This window comes from Pungitius pungitius, chromosome 5, assembly GCF_949316345.1.
Source record: "Pungitius pungitius chromosome 5, fPunPun2.1, whole genome shotgun sequence".
Taxonomy (NCBI): domain Eukaryota; kingdom Metazoa; phylum Chordata; class Actinopteri; order Perciformes; family Gasterosteidae; genus Pungitius; species Pungitius pungitius.
In genome coordinates this window covers 2,609,459-2,623,611 of record NC_084904.1, presented here as the reverse complement: position 1 = coordinate 2,623,611, position 14,153 = coordinate 2,609,459, and the positions used below count along the sequence as shown (strand labels likewise).

Here is a 14,153-nt window from a genome sequence, read left to right as displayed (position 1 = left end):
TCTCGAAATACCTGCTTCACGTTGCATGACCACTGATGTGATGGTTACCATCTTTAACAAAGAGCCTATCAGCCAACCTTGGTATTGGTATCCCCATGCTGGCCAGCAACTTTATAAAACCAGACATCACTGTAAACCTCCAAAGTGAAAATGGAATTTTGGGACTGGTAAGACCCCCGCAGAGAGCTTTCTTCTTCAGTGCTTCAGAACTAAACGAAGCGAACCAACGGCTCATTATTCGTCCTGTGTGTAGACGTCTCGGCAGCAGTAAACATTTTCAAGCTGAGACGAATAACCACTCATTTGAGCGCTATCATTCAAAATGTGCTTATTATACAACCGAAGTTGACTTTTTCTTCCATTCCTCGGTCGCCCGATCGTTATTTGCTGACAAAGCCTTCCACAAAGGCTGCTGCCATGGAATGACTTTCATTTCAGTGGTTTTGGCAGAAGGATGTAAGTGCCTATGCTAATGCCTTATTTTCCAAGTGTCTGTTTGAAAGAGATCCCACCTCTCTTCTCTCTCGCCCTCTGCACCCAAACGGTTTGAGCATTGCGTGAATCAACGTGTCATCGAAATCGCTGAATTGTGTTTTCGTCTCTTTGAATCGTCTTGGCTGAATGACGTGAGGTTGCCTCGCTTCTGCACGGTCTCGTTTATCTTTGTTTCTCTCTCTGCGTAGGGGCCGTACCCCACTGAGGATGCAGTGGATGCAGACCTAATTAACGCCGGTGAGTGTCGTCCCAATCAATGCACACCAATGACAAATGTATGCGTGTGTAAAACTCCAACTAAAAGATGGATCTATTAAGGGATTCTTTTGTTGGCATCTGCTATCCTATTATTTTTTTCTTATTTCCCACACTATATTTTCTATGAAAATCCTTTCATTTTTTATCCAGTTGCACTTTCAATCAATACAGGTGCACATTTCCTTTGAATCACCTTCTTGTAAGTCTTCTATAATTATGCTTCCTGTCCATGGGATGATGTTTATCTGTGTTGCTTTTAAATACACTTATTTTGTGAAATTGATCAATTATGCCAATAAATGCCAATATTCAGTTTTGCCCCCCCAAAAAATCATATGGGCTGCTGGTCAGAAGCGACCGCCTCTCAGTTGATCGGTCTCACATTTTTCCGTTCATATTTGCACACTTACGGCGCCGCATGATAGTTTTACATCGGCACAGACTGTGTCACGGACACACACCCCGAAAACCAATACCTGTGCAAAACCACTCAAGGGCTTCTCGTCTGAGTGGATGTTGTTCAGTGCAAGTGAAGAAGACGTAAATGTTGCAATTTGTCACCTCTGCAAGTCCAAAATTAAGGAGAAACATCCCTAAAATAATCAGGCACTTATTGTCTCGGAGTAATTGCAGTGATTTCATCAGATAGCATCAGTCCTGCTTATGAAAGCTAACATTAACCCAGGTTCCACTGACTCGCATTATGATGCATTCAAGCTCTATTCAGTGAGAATTTGTATTGTGTGGAGATCAATTACATTATCGCGATGTGTTGTAATGTTATTTATCAAAACATTTGAGTAAATACAGTTGTTTGAAGCCAATTTTAGTGGAGAAATTATGAACTTTCTAAACTCGCTCGAAGCATAAAATTGCCTGAAAATTATATATATTAAATGAAGGAAATTGCTATTGCTGTATCTCAAAGACTTAAAAATATCATGTGTCCGCAGGGAAGGAGACTGTCACTGTGCTTCCAGGTGCTGCCTATTTCTCAAGTGATGAATCCTTTGCCATGATCCGAGGGTAAGACCAGAAGTTTTGGAAAAGTCATCAAACTGGTGTTCTCTTTTATAACCTTGTGATGCATTTTTCTGCACAACATACACATTCATTTCTCAAACATTTTCTTCATTCACTAGTTTTATGCCCCGCACTGTAGCCAGCTCTAACCATTGGATTTGAGCAGAGAAGACGGCCACGATTTGCAACGCTGGATAGTGACAAATAGCAATGTCGCCGGCTCAACTAGACGGCGACTTTGCCAATATTCCCAATCTCCCCCTTTTTTATTGATTTGCCGACTGCCTGAAATTGCTCGCCCGCACACCCTGCAGCATCGGTTCAGTTTGTCCGACACCCGGTGGAAATCCAATAGTGCTCATAAATAGAGCTGTCTGGTCACACTGGCAGGGAGAGAACAGAACCGGGTGCGTGCGACTGCACACCACGTTGTGCGTGCGAGTGGTCTCTACAATGTGTTGGCACAACAGAGCGCACAGAGTCACTGGGGGAGAATCACACAACTTATGATGGATTGTGAACTGTGGGGCCTCAAATACCAATCCAGCCTCTTCTCCTACTCGGATGACTTGTGCGTCTTAATCACAAACCCAGTTCGCTTTTTAGCATCTCTGTGTTGGTCTTAACTTTTTACCGGCCACGTGTTGCCGTGTGCAATGGAGGAATGATGCGCTAGCTGCTGTAGCCAGCATTGCCATAAATCCTGGATTAACCCTATACAACGGCAAGCATCTTAACCATCCCAACTGCTTGGGAGGCCGGGATTAATTCCGGAGAAACAGGAGAAAAGGATGGAATTTATGGAGATTTAGAAAGAAAATACCACTTTCACACAAGTTATGTTTTATTCGTGACAAATTCTGCTATCAAGAAAACAGCAAAGACAGGAAGGTTGTTGTTATTGTCATTTGTTTGCTGTGAGAATCTACTACCATTCATTTTCAAATACACTGTTTTGTATTGTGTGTTGCCACAGGTAATCTGGGACTGTATGCATTGTCTGATGAGTGGACTTGATGAGTGAGCTCAAGGACTGAAGTTGACAGCTGTCGTCGTCTTTTGTGTCATTCTCTGTAGCGGCCACATCAACCTGACAATGCTGGGAGCCATGCAGGTGTCCAAACACGGAGACCTAGCCAACTGGATGATCCCCGTAAGTTGGTTTTCTTATGCCCCGCATCCCTCGGTTTGCAAACTCTGTCTTTCTGCTCCATCTGCTGGGGGTCAACAAACCCACATCAGTGCACTAGGCTGATCCAAATGCTGCCTTACGCAATATATAATAGCCTTTTTTTAAATTGACTTTAGATATGTTTTACTGTCAATCGATAATGCACTTGACTTGATTTATGAAAACTGAAAAACAGTTATCATATTTATTGATTGAACTGGGATTTGTATGTAACCTCCAAATCGGTTAAACCAGAACTGCCGAGAGCTGCGTGCTACAGATTGCTTATTTTGTCCGACTGTCAGTTCAAATCCCAAAGTTATTTAGTTCAGTGGTGTATTATTTATCTTTAGACAGTTCATTGTTTAGCTCCTGTTTCTTTTACAGATGATGGCCTTTTGTATTCGGCATGATAGGAGGTGTCTTTAGTGGTGCAGCCTTTGGTCATTGTTATTCAAGAGCACAGGCACACGCTTGTCAGGGGTGGGGGGGGGGGGGGGGAAGAGTTACAGTGCAAAGGCTGGCAGACATTATCGATAGACGTTTCACAAGCTCAATTGCTCCCAACACCACAGCGGTCACGGTCCTTCTGGGTGATTACCCAGGTCACAAACCCATTAGAAAGACTTTTTGCCACGTCGGAGGACTCAACCAGAAATGGCCCCAGGCACACAGCTGCTTCCTGTTTGACTCAAGTGTGCTCGCGAGGACGTTCAGCCTGCACATCTTTTTACACAGACGACTGAGTCGCGGTTCACATGTAGGGACCTCGAAAAAAAAAACCCACACAGGTGACGTCGTAGGGCACGAGCTCCGAGCCCAGGCAGGCTTCGGTCGCTGGTGGTCTCTAAATTTTGCGAGGTTATTCATTCTCTCTTTGCCTCCCCGGCTGTACTCGTTTGTCCACGGTAATTGCTAATCAACCGGTGTTTGATCACACATGTGCAAATATTGAGGCCCTGCAGTGTAGCTGTTAACCCGCCTGCGTCTCAGTGTCTTGCAACACAGAAAGAAATGCCGCTGTGTCCTCACCTCCATACTCATCTTTATTATACCAATTTTTAAAAAAAGGGATTTTAAAAGGGACCCATGGGAATTTCCCACCTTTTAGGATAATGAAAATGATTCACTGCCTACAACGGGCACGTAGCGGAAAATTGGAAATGTTTTACCCAGGAGGGGTGGATGCAGTACTCTTGATTAATTACTCAAGACAATTAATACGCTTGATTATGTCGATTTTTAATACTTTAAACATGCTAAATGCAAATGGTAATTGTCCGGTTGAGGGCTTTAATATCCTTTTACATCTCCACAGTCTGAAGCATCTGCATAAACAATGAAAAGTGTCATTAGAAAAACATTTGAATGTGTTCACTGTAAAAATGTTACGTATTCTAAGTACTTTGTGCATGTTGTCCATTGTCTCCTTTCTTCTCCCGTCTCTCCCTCTTGAATCTTGTAATTAGTTGTGTGAGTAACTAAGGCCGGTGATGGTCCGTCGCTATGTTATTAGGTAGAGAGCCTTTCGTATCCGACAGCGGAGATTGTCAGGGGATTTGTGGGGGAGAGAAATGAAGCCAGTTGGTAAGTGGGAACTTTAGGATTGTAAAGGGGGTCATTCTCTGTGTTGAACACAAATGAGCAAATCATACTCTGTTGTCATGGTAACTATAATATGCAAGGAAACCCCTAAGCTTACTACGTCAAATACGGTGCTGGTCCAAGTTGTGTTGTGGAACACCAATCCAATCAAAACTATTTGCACAGTGTAATAAGTGTTATCCAAAATTCAAGATGCATGACAATAAACTCATCCTACTTTTATTTCCTACAGTGCCAAACCCACACTGACTTTTGTGTGCTGTTACTAAATATGCTAAATTCATCATTTTAACTATAGTTGCAGTTTAGAAGGGCGATAACAGCAGTCAAATGGACACTGAGTGGTGAGGAAATTAAAAACCTGTCGGGCTTCGGTCAGACCAGCAATGTTAATGTCATCAAAGCTAATTAAATTGCCAAATCATCCATGAGACGGGGGGGGGGATATTTCTTTCTGTGAATATTGCACTGTGAGTTCTTTTGTTTGGTTAAAGTGCCATCTTGCATGCTCTGACAGCGTATAAGGAAGTGTCCATGTAGCAGGTTTTTTTTTTTTATAGATACTTTAGAATTCCTTTGCTGACAATTGATTAGAAAAGGGTTAAAGGCCTATCTCATTGCGCCCTTTTCATGAATTTTAGTTTTGACGGGTCAGATCAAAGCGGCCTCTGGTAACCACATGCAGAGCCGTTGATCTGATGCAAGCAAATGCAAATCCTCCCAGTAGTTATGGACATGGTGTTTTTCTATACAAATATTAGAGAGACATTCAACTACACACACGTTGTTGTTCCTGCAGCTTGGCTGCTGTCACTGCGACGCAACACAGGCATTGTGGCCACATCATTTAATTCCATAACTTGCATTCATAAAAAATAAAAAAAAATGAATGACTCACAACAATTCATCTGCTGCCACTAACATTTGATTGTCCCCAATGCAAAACCAGATCATTTTGTAATTTCCCTTTAAATGCTCTTTTTTTTCTTCTTTTGACTCTTGATCATACCCTGACCCGTATTTAGTCATTTTAAAAGCAAATGCCCTGTTGCATGAATTTAAGTTGCAGAGTGGAGTACATAAGCAGCTATAAATCCTGCTACCTGCTACCATCATGTTATTATCCCCCTCGGGCCTCTGGACGCATCGTCTGGTGATTTAACATTGATCATAAGAAAAAGGACCCCGTTTCCTTTTGGAGTATCATCTTAGAAGCACTGTGTGTTAGATGAGTGCATTTTGAGGGTTGAAGGTCAAGATGTACCCTGTTTGAATCACATACATGTTGGTGTATTTATTGTGGTATGCTATGGAGCCCCCCCCTTTGCGTTTTGTGTTCTATAAGATAATACTGTTATATAACATTAAAAATAAAGCCTCTCTCCGAAATCCTCAATCTATGATTTTCCCTACTTTGTCCTACCCTCGCTCCGCTCCCTGTTGATATCTTCTCCACGCAGCTGGCCTCCCTGGAGGCAGACAGTATCCCTACCACACTTGGCATATATATCGCTGGTTATCGAGCGGAGAGCAAAGCAGGCTCTTCACATGATTGATGGGCAAATGGGATTTTAATTCAGTTACTCAGCCGTCATCCTGGGGCCATATCTGCATGTCAGCCATCCTTATTTGGAAACCCTCTGTTCTGAACACGAGGGACTCGGGAAGAAATGTTTTCACCCGGCTGGCAAATCTGTGGCTGTTATTATCTTTCAGATTGTTTTATTTATTTTTTTTAAAGAAATTGGTCTTATCGGATATTTCTGCTGGAGTCTCGATATAAACAGGGTGAATGTTGTTATCTCCACCAGTGGATCAGAAGATCAGCCATGAGTGAATTTGTGCTTTTGTGAATAAAATGGTATGTAGGTGTGTGCATGACTTAACTTGCTTACTGCCGCACCGAACACGTTTATGGCTGCACGCCCAAAGACCTCTCGTGGCTGCAGTGCTTTTTCAAAACATCTTTTTCGAACATTTTTTCCCGGTTTAAAACCTCCATTGATTGGCTGCTGACTCATCATTCACTTCCCTTCAACTGGCCCCCGTTGTGAGACATGGTGGAGATAATACAGCTTGATCAACTGTATCGTTTTAGACGGCGTGTTGGGCTACCAGCTAATCGCTTTTCCGTGCCTTTTTATTGAGCATCCGCTTGGACTTTACACACGTGTCGCTAAAAAAAAGTAAACTTTTAAACGTGAATAATCGCATTGCGTCTGGCAGACATCTGCGATCTAACGCGCTGATGCATGTTCAGACATTACAGAGCCACAGGCTTTACGTTGAGCAGAGCCCTTAAGCCCCCCCCCCCCCCCCCCGCCTCCCACAACTGGTTTGCTGAGAGCTATTGCTTGTTTACTAAAAGCTTAATCATTTTTAATGTGAACAGCGTTACATTTGCAAATTGATGAATGCTTCTCGAGAAGTGCAAAGGAACGTACACATCTATAGAAATTCCTGGCTTTATGGTTGCTGAAGATCCATTCTGAACTCCTTCTCCTCTTCTGTCCCAGTCTGTTAAGTTTTTATGGAGAAGAAATTATGGCATTGGAAGAGACCCTTGGTTTGAAGACCCTTCTTAGTCATTTTTAAGGCCAGGATTATTGGCTACGTATGATTCAAGCGCGATATATTGTTGTCAATGTTGCCCGTGACCTTTTTAGAAGAAATGACACTGAAGCCATAATTAATGTTTCCTTCCATTAGGGTAAAATGGTGAAGGGGATGGGAGGAGCAATGGATTTGGTGGCAAGCGCTGGGACCAAGGTGGTGGTCACAATGGAGCACTCAGCCAAGGTGGGTATACCACAGTGTGTGTTTGTGTATTGGGGGCGTTTTACGGCGCTGGTTTTAACCACCATTGCAGTCACAAATTTAAAATACTAATTTCCTTCCCCAAAGGTCCAGGTCCAATCAAATCTGAAATATTATTTTCACAAGTTGGTACGACCCAGCAGCGCACCTACTCTCTGCTTCCCACGGTAATGAGTGTTATGACTGATTAGGCATAACTCCGTTAATGGATTGCTTCACCAGAGACCGCCGGCCAATCCTGAATTGGATTTGGTGTGTTGGGAAAAGCTGATTAGTTGGCACCGTTTTGTAAGAAGGGATGAGTAACCTCACAGGGCTTTAAACAAAAGCAGCACACACTCCAACTGAATTGAAATTTAGTCCAAACCAATATGATGCAAGTTCAACGTAACATTCTGCACTCCGAGTAGCATGCGTTGGTTTGTTAATAGTAGCCTGTTGGCTGCCCAGCTATATTCCTGATAGTGCATCAGGTGAGCATAAATCACCAGAGTACTGCACTGAAGTCTGCTGTGGTCATTATCGGCAGGGAGGGGGGGCGGGTTGATGTATGATGTTTGCTTTTCGAGCATCGTCCGAGGCATTTTCATGAGTGCCTATTTGTAAAGGAGAATTTTGTGGAAACTGAGACCGACTCTGATGGAAATGCTGCATATCATTTGGGGATAGGATGCGTGCACTTAAGTAGCTGCTTCCATGCAACTTTTAACACAAATTGTAATAATAGATTTCTTTTTTATTTTAATTTTATACCAACTACCCTTTGTCTCACAGGGCGGAAAACACAAGATATTGGACAAATGCAGCCTGCCTTTAACTGGGAAGCAATGTGTGGATCGAATCATCACAGAAAAGGTACGTTTATTTGTACATTTTATTTATATAAATTATTACTTACAAGCCCACAGAGACAGAGCTTGCTGCTTCTCCATTTTTGAGAAGCAATAGCGAGATCAAAACGTAAAAAGTTGTTTCACAGAATTATTGTAAAAAAATCCGTGGGGTTACATTCTTTTATTATGCTGGCCAATCAGTCCCCCGAATATGTCAATAATTGACGCGCACAGACAGTTGACACAATCAACACAAGTCACACATTATTTCTTCATCTCTCAATTTCGTCTCCCTGACATATTCATTAGACGGAAATTAGATTGGATTCATAAATGAACGAATGAATCGGTTGATTTGGTAAAGGCGGCTTCTTATTAATAATGTACCATCCCCGCCTCAGGGCCCGCCTCCCTGTTGTTGATGCTAACAATAATTGTAGTCGTAGCTAACTTGCAGCGTCATAGGCTTTGGACTTTCTTGTGCAGGGTATCGTTGAGCTGGTAAAGAAGCCTCACAGTGGCACAGATGGGAAAACATTGATCCTGGTTGAGCCCCCCTTTTTGCTCCTCTGGAATCTCCCTGCTCAGTGTCCCTTGGAAAAATTATGACGCCTGATCTCCAACGTCTTCATTTGTATGTGAAGCGCTCCACGCGCTGTGACGCAGCAAGGTCAAACTATTTGGATACAGCCGTTTACAGCGACACGCCGTCGCGCTCGGTAGCACGTGTGGCGCCGGGGGGGAGGGAGGGCCTCATAATTATTTGCCCATTATTTGCACAACTTCCAATCAAGTTGTAATGGCCAACATTCAACTCACAGGTAACACTTATCTTGTCAGAGTAGTGATGACGAAGGCCCAGGGGTGGAATTTTCTGCTGAAGGGGAAATAAGCGGAAAGCTAGAGTACAAGATTGGGAGGAAATTAAGAGCTGTGAAGTGGGGGAGGGGGGGGGGGGGGGGGTTTAGTGGCAGTTAGTGGGAGCAGAGGAGGTTGGAAGGAGGAGGCATACATGCTGATTGGGGGGTGGAAAGAAATGTGCGTGGGAGGATGGGGGGAAGAAATGGTCTAAACTGTGCGGTTCCAGTAGGCCGCTGTTGTTGTCTGCTTTTGGAACTCGCTCATAAAACCCGACCTGTCGGGGGCAACGTCCGTGCTTTTTGTTCTTGACCCCGGCTGTTCTCTCCCGCTCGGCTGGCTTTTGTCGCGATGGCCCAACGTTTCTCAGCAAGCCGATTTCTGTCAATATTTATAAATGTCAAAGCTCTTTCTGCTGCCCAGCTGCAACTTGTACAACCTACTCCTCCTCCTCCTCTCTTCGTCTCCTGCGGTTTTCCCTTCTATTTTATATCCATCAGTACTCTCCAGTCTTATTGCATCCCAGCTTTTTACTCCTGCCCATGACTCAAATGATTAAATTCGATAATGTTTCTACTTTCAATTCCTTTGCACATCTATCAACACGTTCTAACTACTTTTCAGAGCGCTCTTTTCTGCTCTATATGCCGATTTTGTCACTGTTGCAATTGTGTAACAAAATTAATTTAACGAATGGGTTTGAAAAATGGTTTGAATCCACATCTAGTCAACCACTATAGTGAAAATGTTTTTGGTTCATACTATAATTACGTTATGTTCTCATCCCTCCCTTCCTGATGCTTCTTCCCACTAATATAGTGTCCAAGTGACACGAAGAAGTCGTTCCTATTTTGACCTGAATGATAATGATGATCTTTTCTCAAGGGATGATTCTTACCTTTATGAAATGAGACTAGAAAGATTCAGAGTAGCACGCAACACACTGACAAGTAGATTTTACTGCACGTTTATACAATAGATGAGGGTTTAGTTGACATTCATGAAGTGAGGTGAAATGAGAAGGAAAGAATTGACCTTCAAACTTGCTGTCAAGCATGAAAAGCCTTCGTGCATCGGTATCATGAGAGGAAACGGTCTCCTCCTGTGGGGCTGTTGGGATTCAACTTGTCTTTCTTCCTTGTAGTCTCGTTTAACAAGATATGCATCTGAGTGTAGAACAATAGTTGCCTCTGCTGCATGTATCTCCATTACAATATTGAAAAATAACTAGCTGTTATTTCAAATAAATGCTGGTAAATGAAAATAACTATTTGCAAATAAATAAAGCCCCATTCTTCAATCTCACGGAGGATTATTGCCAGGACTTTTGTATCGCACGCGTTATATGGTGCTAAACTAAAAACCTATTAGATTCTTTCATAAAACCAATTAGAGCTTAATGTCAAGAGTTGATTTATATGAGCAGCTAATGGTCAGATGAATGAAATATAACGGCCTAACATTCAAGCTTTTAGGAGCGAAAAAACAGTTTATGAAATTATTTGGGATGTGAGAACATTATTATTCTGGTGATCACCACAGAAAACTCCCATTAGTAAATCATTAGTGACTTTGTACCGGATGGCAAAAAATCCTTTTAAAACCCTGATAATGGTTATCATATATATATATATATATGATATATTTCTTTCAGTTGCATAAATCCCCTTTCTGCTTCAATTTGCATAAACTGTGGTCTGCCAAACCTGCCAAAAAAATATTCTGCTCCCTCCACTCAGACCGATGCGTAGATGCTGACACACAATATATTCCGAGGAGCGCAAGCACCCCTCCCTCGCCAGAAGGAAGGGTAATTCAAGTGTCGCTTCTTAATGGCGTTTTGAGAACCGGCGTGATGCGGGTCCCTCAGGCACCGTCTCTGCTGCCTGTCTACGCGGTTTGGACCATTTTATTAACTATGTTGCCATTTCTTTTCTCTTAACCACAGTTCCCCTTTTCTCACGTGGGGCTCGCTTTCGGCAACCTCATTGAAATGATCGCATGTGCAGAAAGGGAATCGCACCACTTGCGTGCTCCAGTCGCTGCCATGAAGGGGGTTTGGTTCCTCAGTGCTTTCTTGTCTAAATAGTTATCCAGGGAATTATCTTCTGTTTAAAAAATAAAAAAGAATCCTCCATTAAATCATCACAATGGGCCATCAAACGTGTTACCTGTGGCGTTTTCCGGGCTGACGGCAGAGTCCAATGGCAGCAATTGTTACTCCAGAAAACCAATTCAAGCTAATTTCTTGTCACACTGTTTTGGTCTGATCACCAAACCTGCTCCTCCTCGTGATTGCTGTTACACATTGACATGGCGCTCGATCACCAAGAGCATTTGTTAGCGCGTAAAATGAGATTTTTTCTAGCCGCCTCTCTTTACCTTGTTTGGAATATGTCTAGAGTTTGAGGTGGGCTAAAGGATGTCTCCTATTGATGTTCCATGACATTCAGCCCACTTCGCACCAGACTAGCAGCTTCTTAATGGCTAACTAGCATCTATCTTGTTAATGGTGGCGGTGACGACTCCGAACACTGTGAAGAAAGATGACTCAACAGTTTCCCATTTAAAAAAAGCTGCAACGCAAATAAGGCCACAGTTTTCTTTTTCCAGTAGAAAAGGTGTCCCTAACAGAAACTAGGTTGGCTGATGGTTTGTCCCTCTAGCGTTTACTCACCCTGCTCATTTTGTGTCATAGTTCTTATAGGTATTTTAAAGCGAAAACCTCAAGCCGTGAGCTCACATTCAATCCATCAAACTTTTACTTCAGACTCGAGGTCCAGATAATAGGAAACATTAAATAGAAAATGAACATAATTCGAACAGTGACTTCATAGCACCTGTTCTTCCTCTATCCAGCACCTGTGGGACATGCTGAATTTCCCCTTTAATCACTTGAGACACGACTCCCGATTAGAGATGTGTGTCAGTGCCGGTGTTATCCATAGACCCCTTGCTCCTTGTGACATTCCATCTGTCTTGCTATATTGGAGTGAGAGATCTGCCTCCTGCCGTGTCGCTGTGTCTGTGTTTGGGTCTAATGAGCTGAAAGTCCTGACAGGCTTTGGCTGGATGTGTTGGTGGCTTTAGTGTGTCAGTCGCTGCTGACAGAAGCAACCGGAACCAGCGCAGCTCAGAGCCCTTTTAGTGTGTTATTGTGTGTTATTGTATACGCTTTACTGGATGTACACATAGCTTGCTTCATATAGCCGGCATGAATATATTCCGAGATTTTGTTAACTTTGTTTGCATTAGTGTAAAGTCCCTAAAGTTTCCTTAACAGGACCGGCCGTGTTTCTACAGTAGCACAGCACATACAAAAGCAAATACTGTTTATACAAGGGAGCCTTTTGCTTTGTTACATTGGCTCAGTGCCATCGTAGTGATCTAACGCGCTTTGAAAAGGGATCGGTGGAATGAGGGGATGCCGGCTGAATGCCATCTGCAACCCTCACCACTAGATGCCCCTAAATCCTGCACACTGGTGCTTTTCAAGATTGTCAATTATCCAACGCATTAATAGTATGGAAGTACCTGAGAAATCAAGTCATCTTCATGTTAAAAGGTTTCCAGTCTTTAAGCAAATATTGTAGATGTAAAAATGAACATCATACGCACAGAAAGTACAGCCTCTCGTACCTTATTGCTTAAATAATATATATCTTAGTGTGTGCTTTCCCACAAAGAACCTTTTTTTTTCCTGTGTACGGGTGCAGTGTTGAGCATCAGTATTCAGTACACGTACAGGAATCCAAGAAGAAGAGAAGCCAACCCAAAGCCAGAAATGTGTTTGAGGCACTTTGGGCAGAACAAACGGTGTCACTCAGGTGTTAAACGCAGACACTGCTCATATAATGAAAATAAGGATTTTGTCTCCTAAGCCTTAAAGCGGTGATGACACGTCTGCGCCCTGAAGGCCAAGCATTTAGTGCATCAGATTGACTTTTCACTAGGGCTGTCAAAAATAGCGCGTTAACGGCGTTAATCAGCTGTTTGTTGTTAATTACGTCAATTTTTTTGACGCATTTCACGCATGCGCAGTGTGACAAATTATTCAGGTCAGTAAAGTGCCTCTTCCTCTAGGGAATGCACTTCATCCTATACAACACATTACTGCCACCTGCAGGCATATGTCAGGACGTCAGGTTCAGCAAGTCGTTTGCGCCAGAGACCCGCACCCCCCCCCCCCCTCCCCGTTCTCGCGCAGCAGAACAGAGAAAAAAAGCTCCGCCCAGCAGAGCTTGGCTAAGAGCAGCGCTGAGGTAGAGGACCATCGGAGAGACCCGTAATACTGTTCTGAAACATGCGGAGGAAGGGAAGCCAATGCGATCTAAATCCTCCCGGGTATGGGGATATTTCACACTGAAATGGGGGTGGTAGCGGATTTCTTTGCAGCGCCAGTCGTTCTAATCGCCGCGCTCGACTTCAAGGTGTAACCTTTATTATTGTTCGGTCTGAAACGGCGCGCCCAGTGACGGGTGGTGCAGCAATATTGTTGTTCGGGTGGAAATCGGGAGAAAGGTCGGTCCGGGAGATTTTCGGGAGGGGCTTTGAAACATCGGGAGGGTTGACATGTCTGGTCATCGCAGCCCTGAACCATCAGGAGCACAAACTCACAGCAGAGTGGGATAAACTGCAGAGGCTCGAGACCCTTCTAGAGCCATGCAGGGAAATCAGTCTGTGACTTGTCAAATAACATTGCTTTGATTATTTTCTGAAATGAATTAAAAAATCAAATATCAATAACATGTATTTATGTAAAAAATAATAATGATGATAATAATGATAATTATGTATCTGTGTCCTGTTATTTATCTTTAGTATGCATTTCAGAAAGAAAAAATGGTTAGGATTCAGGTGTGATTAATCATGATTAATCCACTGAAAATTCTGATTAATTTGATTAAAATTTTTAATCATTTGACAGCCCTACTTTTCACAAAACAGAACGTGACTTGGTTGTTGTCTTTTTTGAGCATTTATTTGTCAGTCAGTGTAAATTACCGGGTTGGGAGGATTCTTAATGGTAATTTACAAAAGGCTTCCACCTCCCCAGTCTTTTTAACAGAAGTAATGCCCTGTCACATACTGCA

The 14,153-nt window shown here is 43.0% G+C and overlaps 1 protein-coding gene across 2 annotated transcripts in view; it reads left to right on the top strand.

The window, feature by feature from the left end:
* oxct1a (3-oxoacid CoA transferase 1a) overlaps positions 1-14,153 on the top strand; it is a 34,401-nt gene that overhangs the window by 18,549 nt on the left and 1,699 nt on the right. For both annotated transcript variants that reach the window (XM_037481736.2, XM_037481735.2), the window contains exons 10-15: positions 73-167; positions 684-732; positions 1,707-1,779; positions 2,854-2,929; positions 7,262-7,351; positions 8,144-8,224. In XM_037481736.2, the coding sequence (XP_037337633.1) occupies positions 73-167; positions 684-732; positions 1,707-1,779; positions 2,854-2,929; positions 7,262-7,351; positions 8,144-8,224 (464 nt within the window). The remainder of the gene's footprint in view (positions 1-72; positions 168-683; positions 733-1,706; positions 1,780-2,853; positions 2,930-7,261; positions 7,352-8,143; positions 8,225-14,153) is intronic.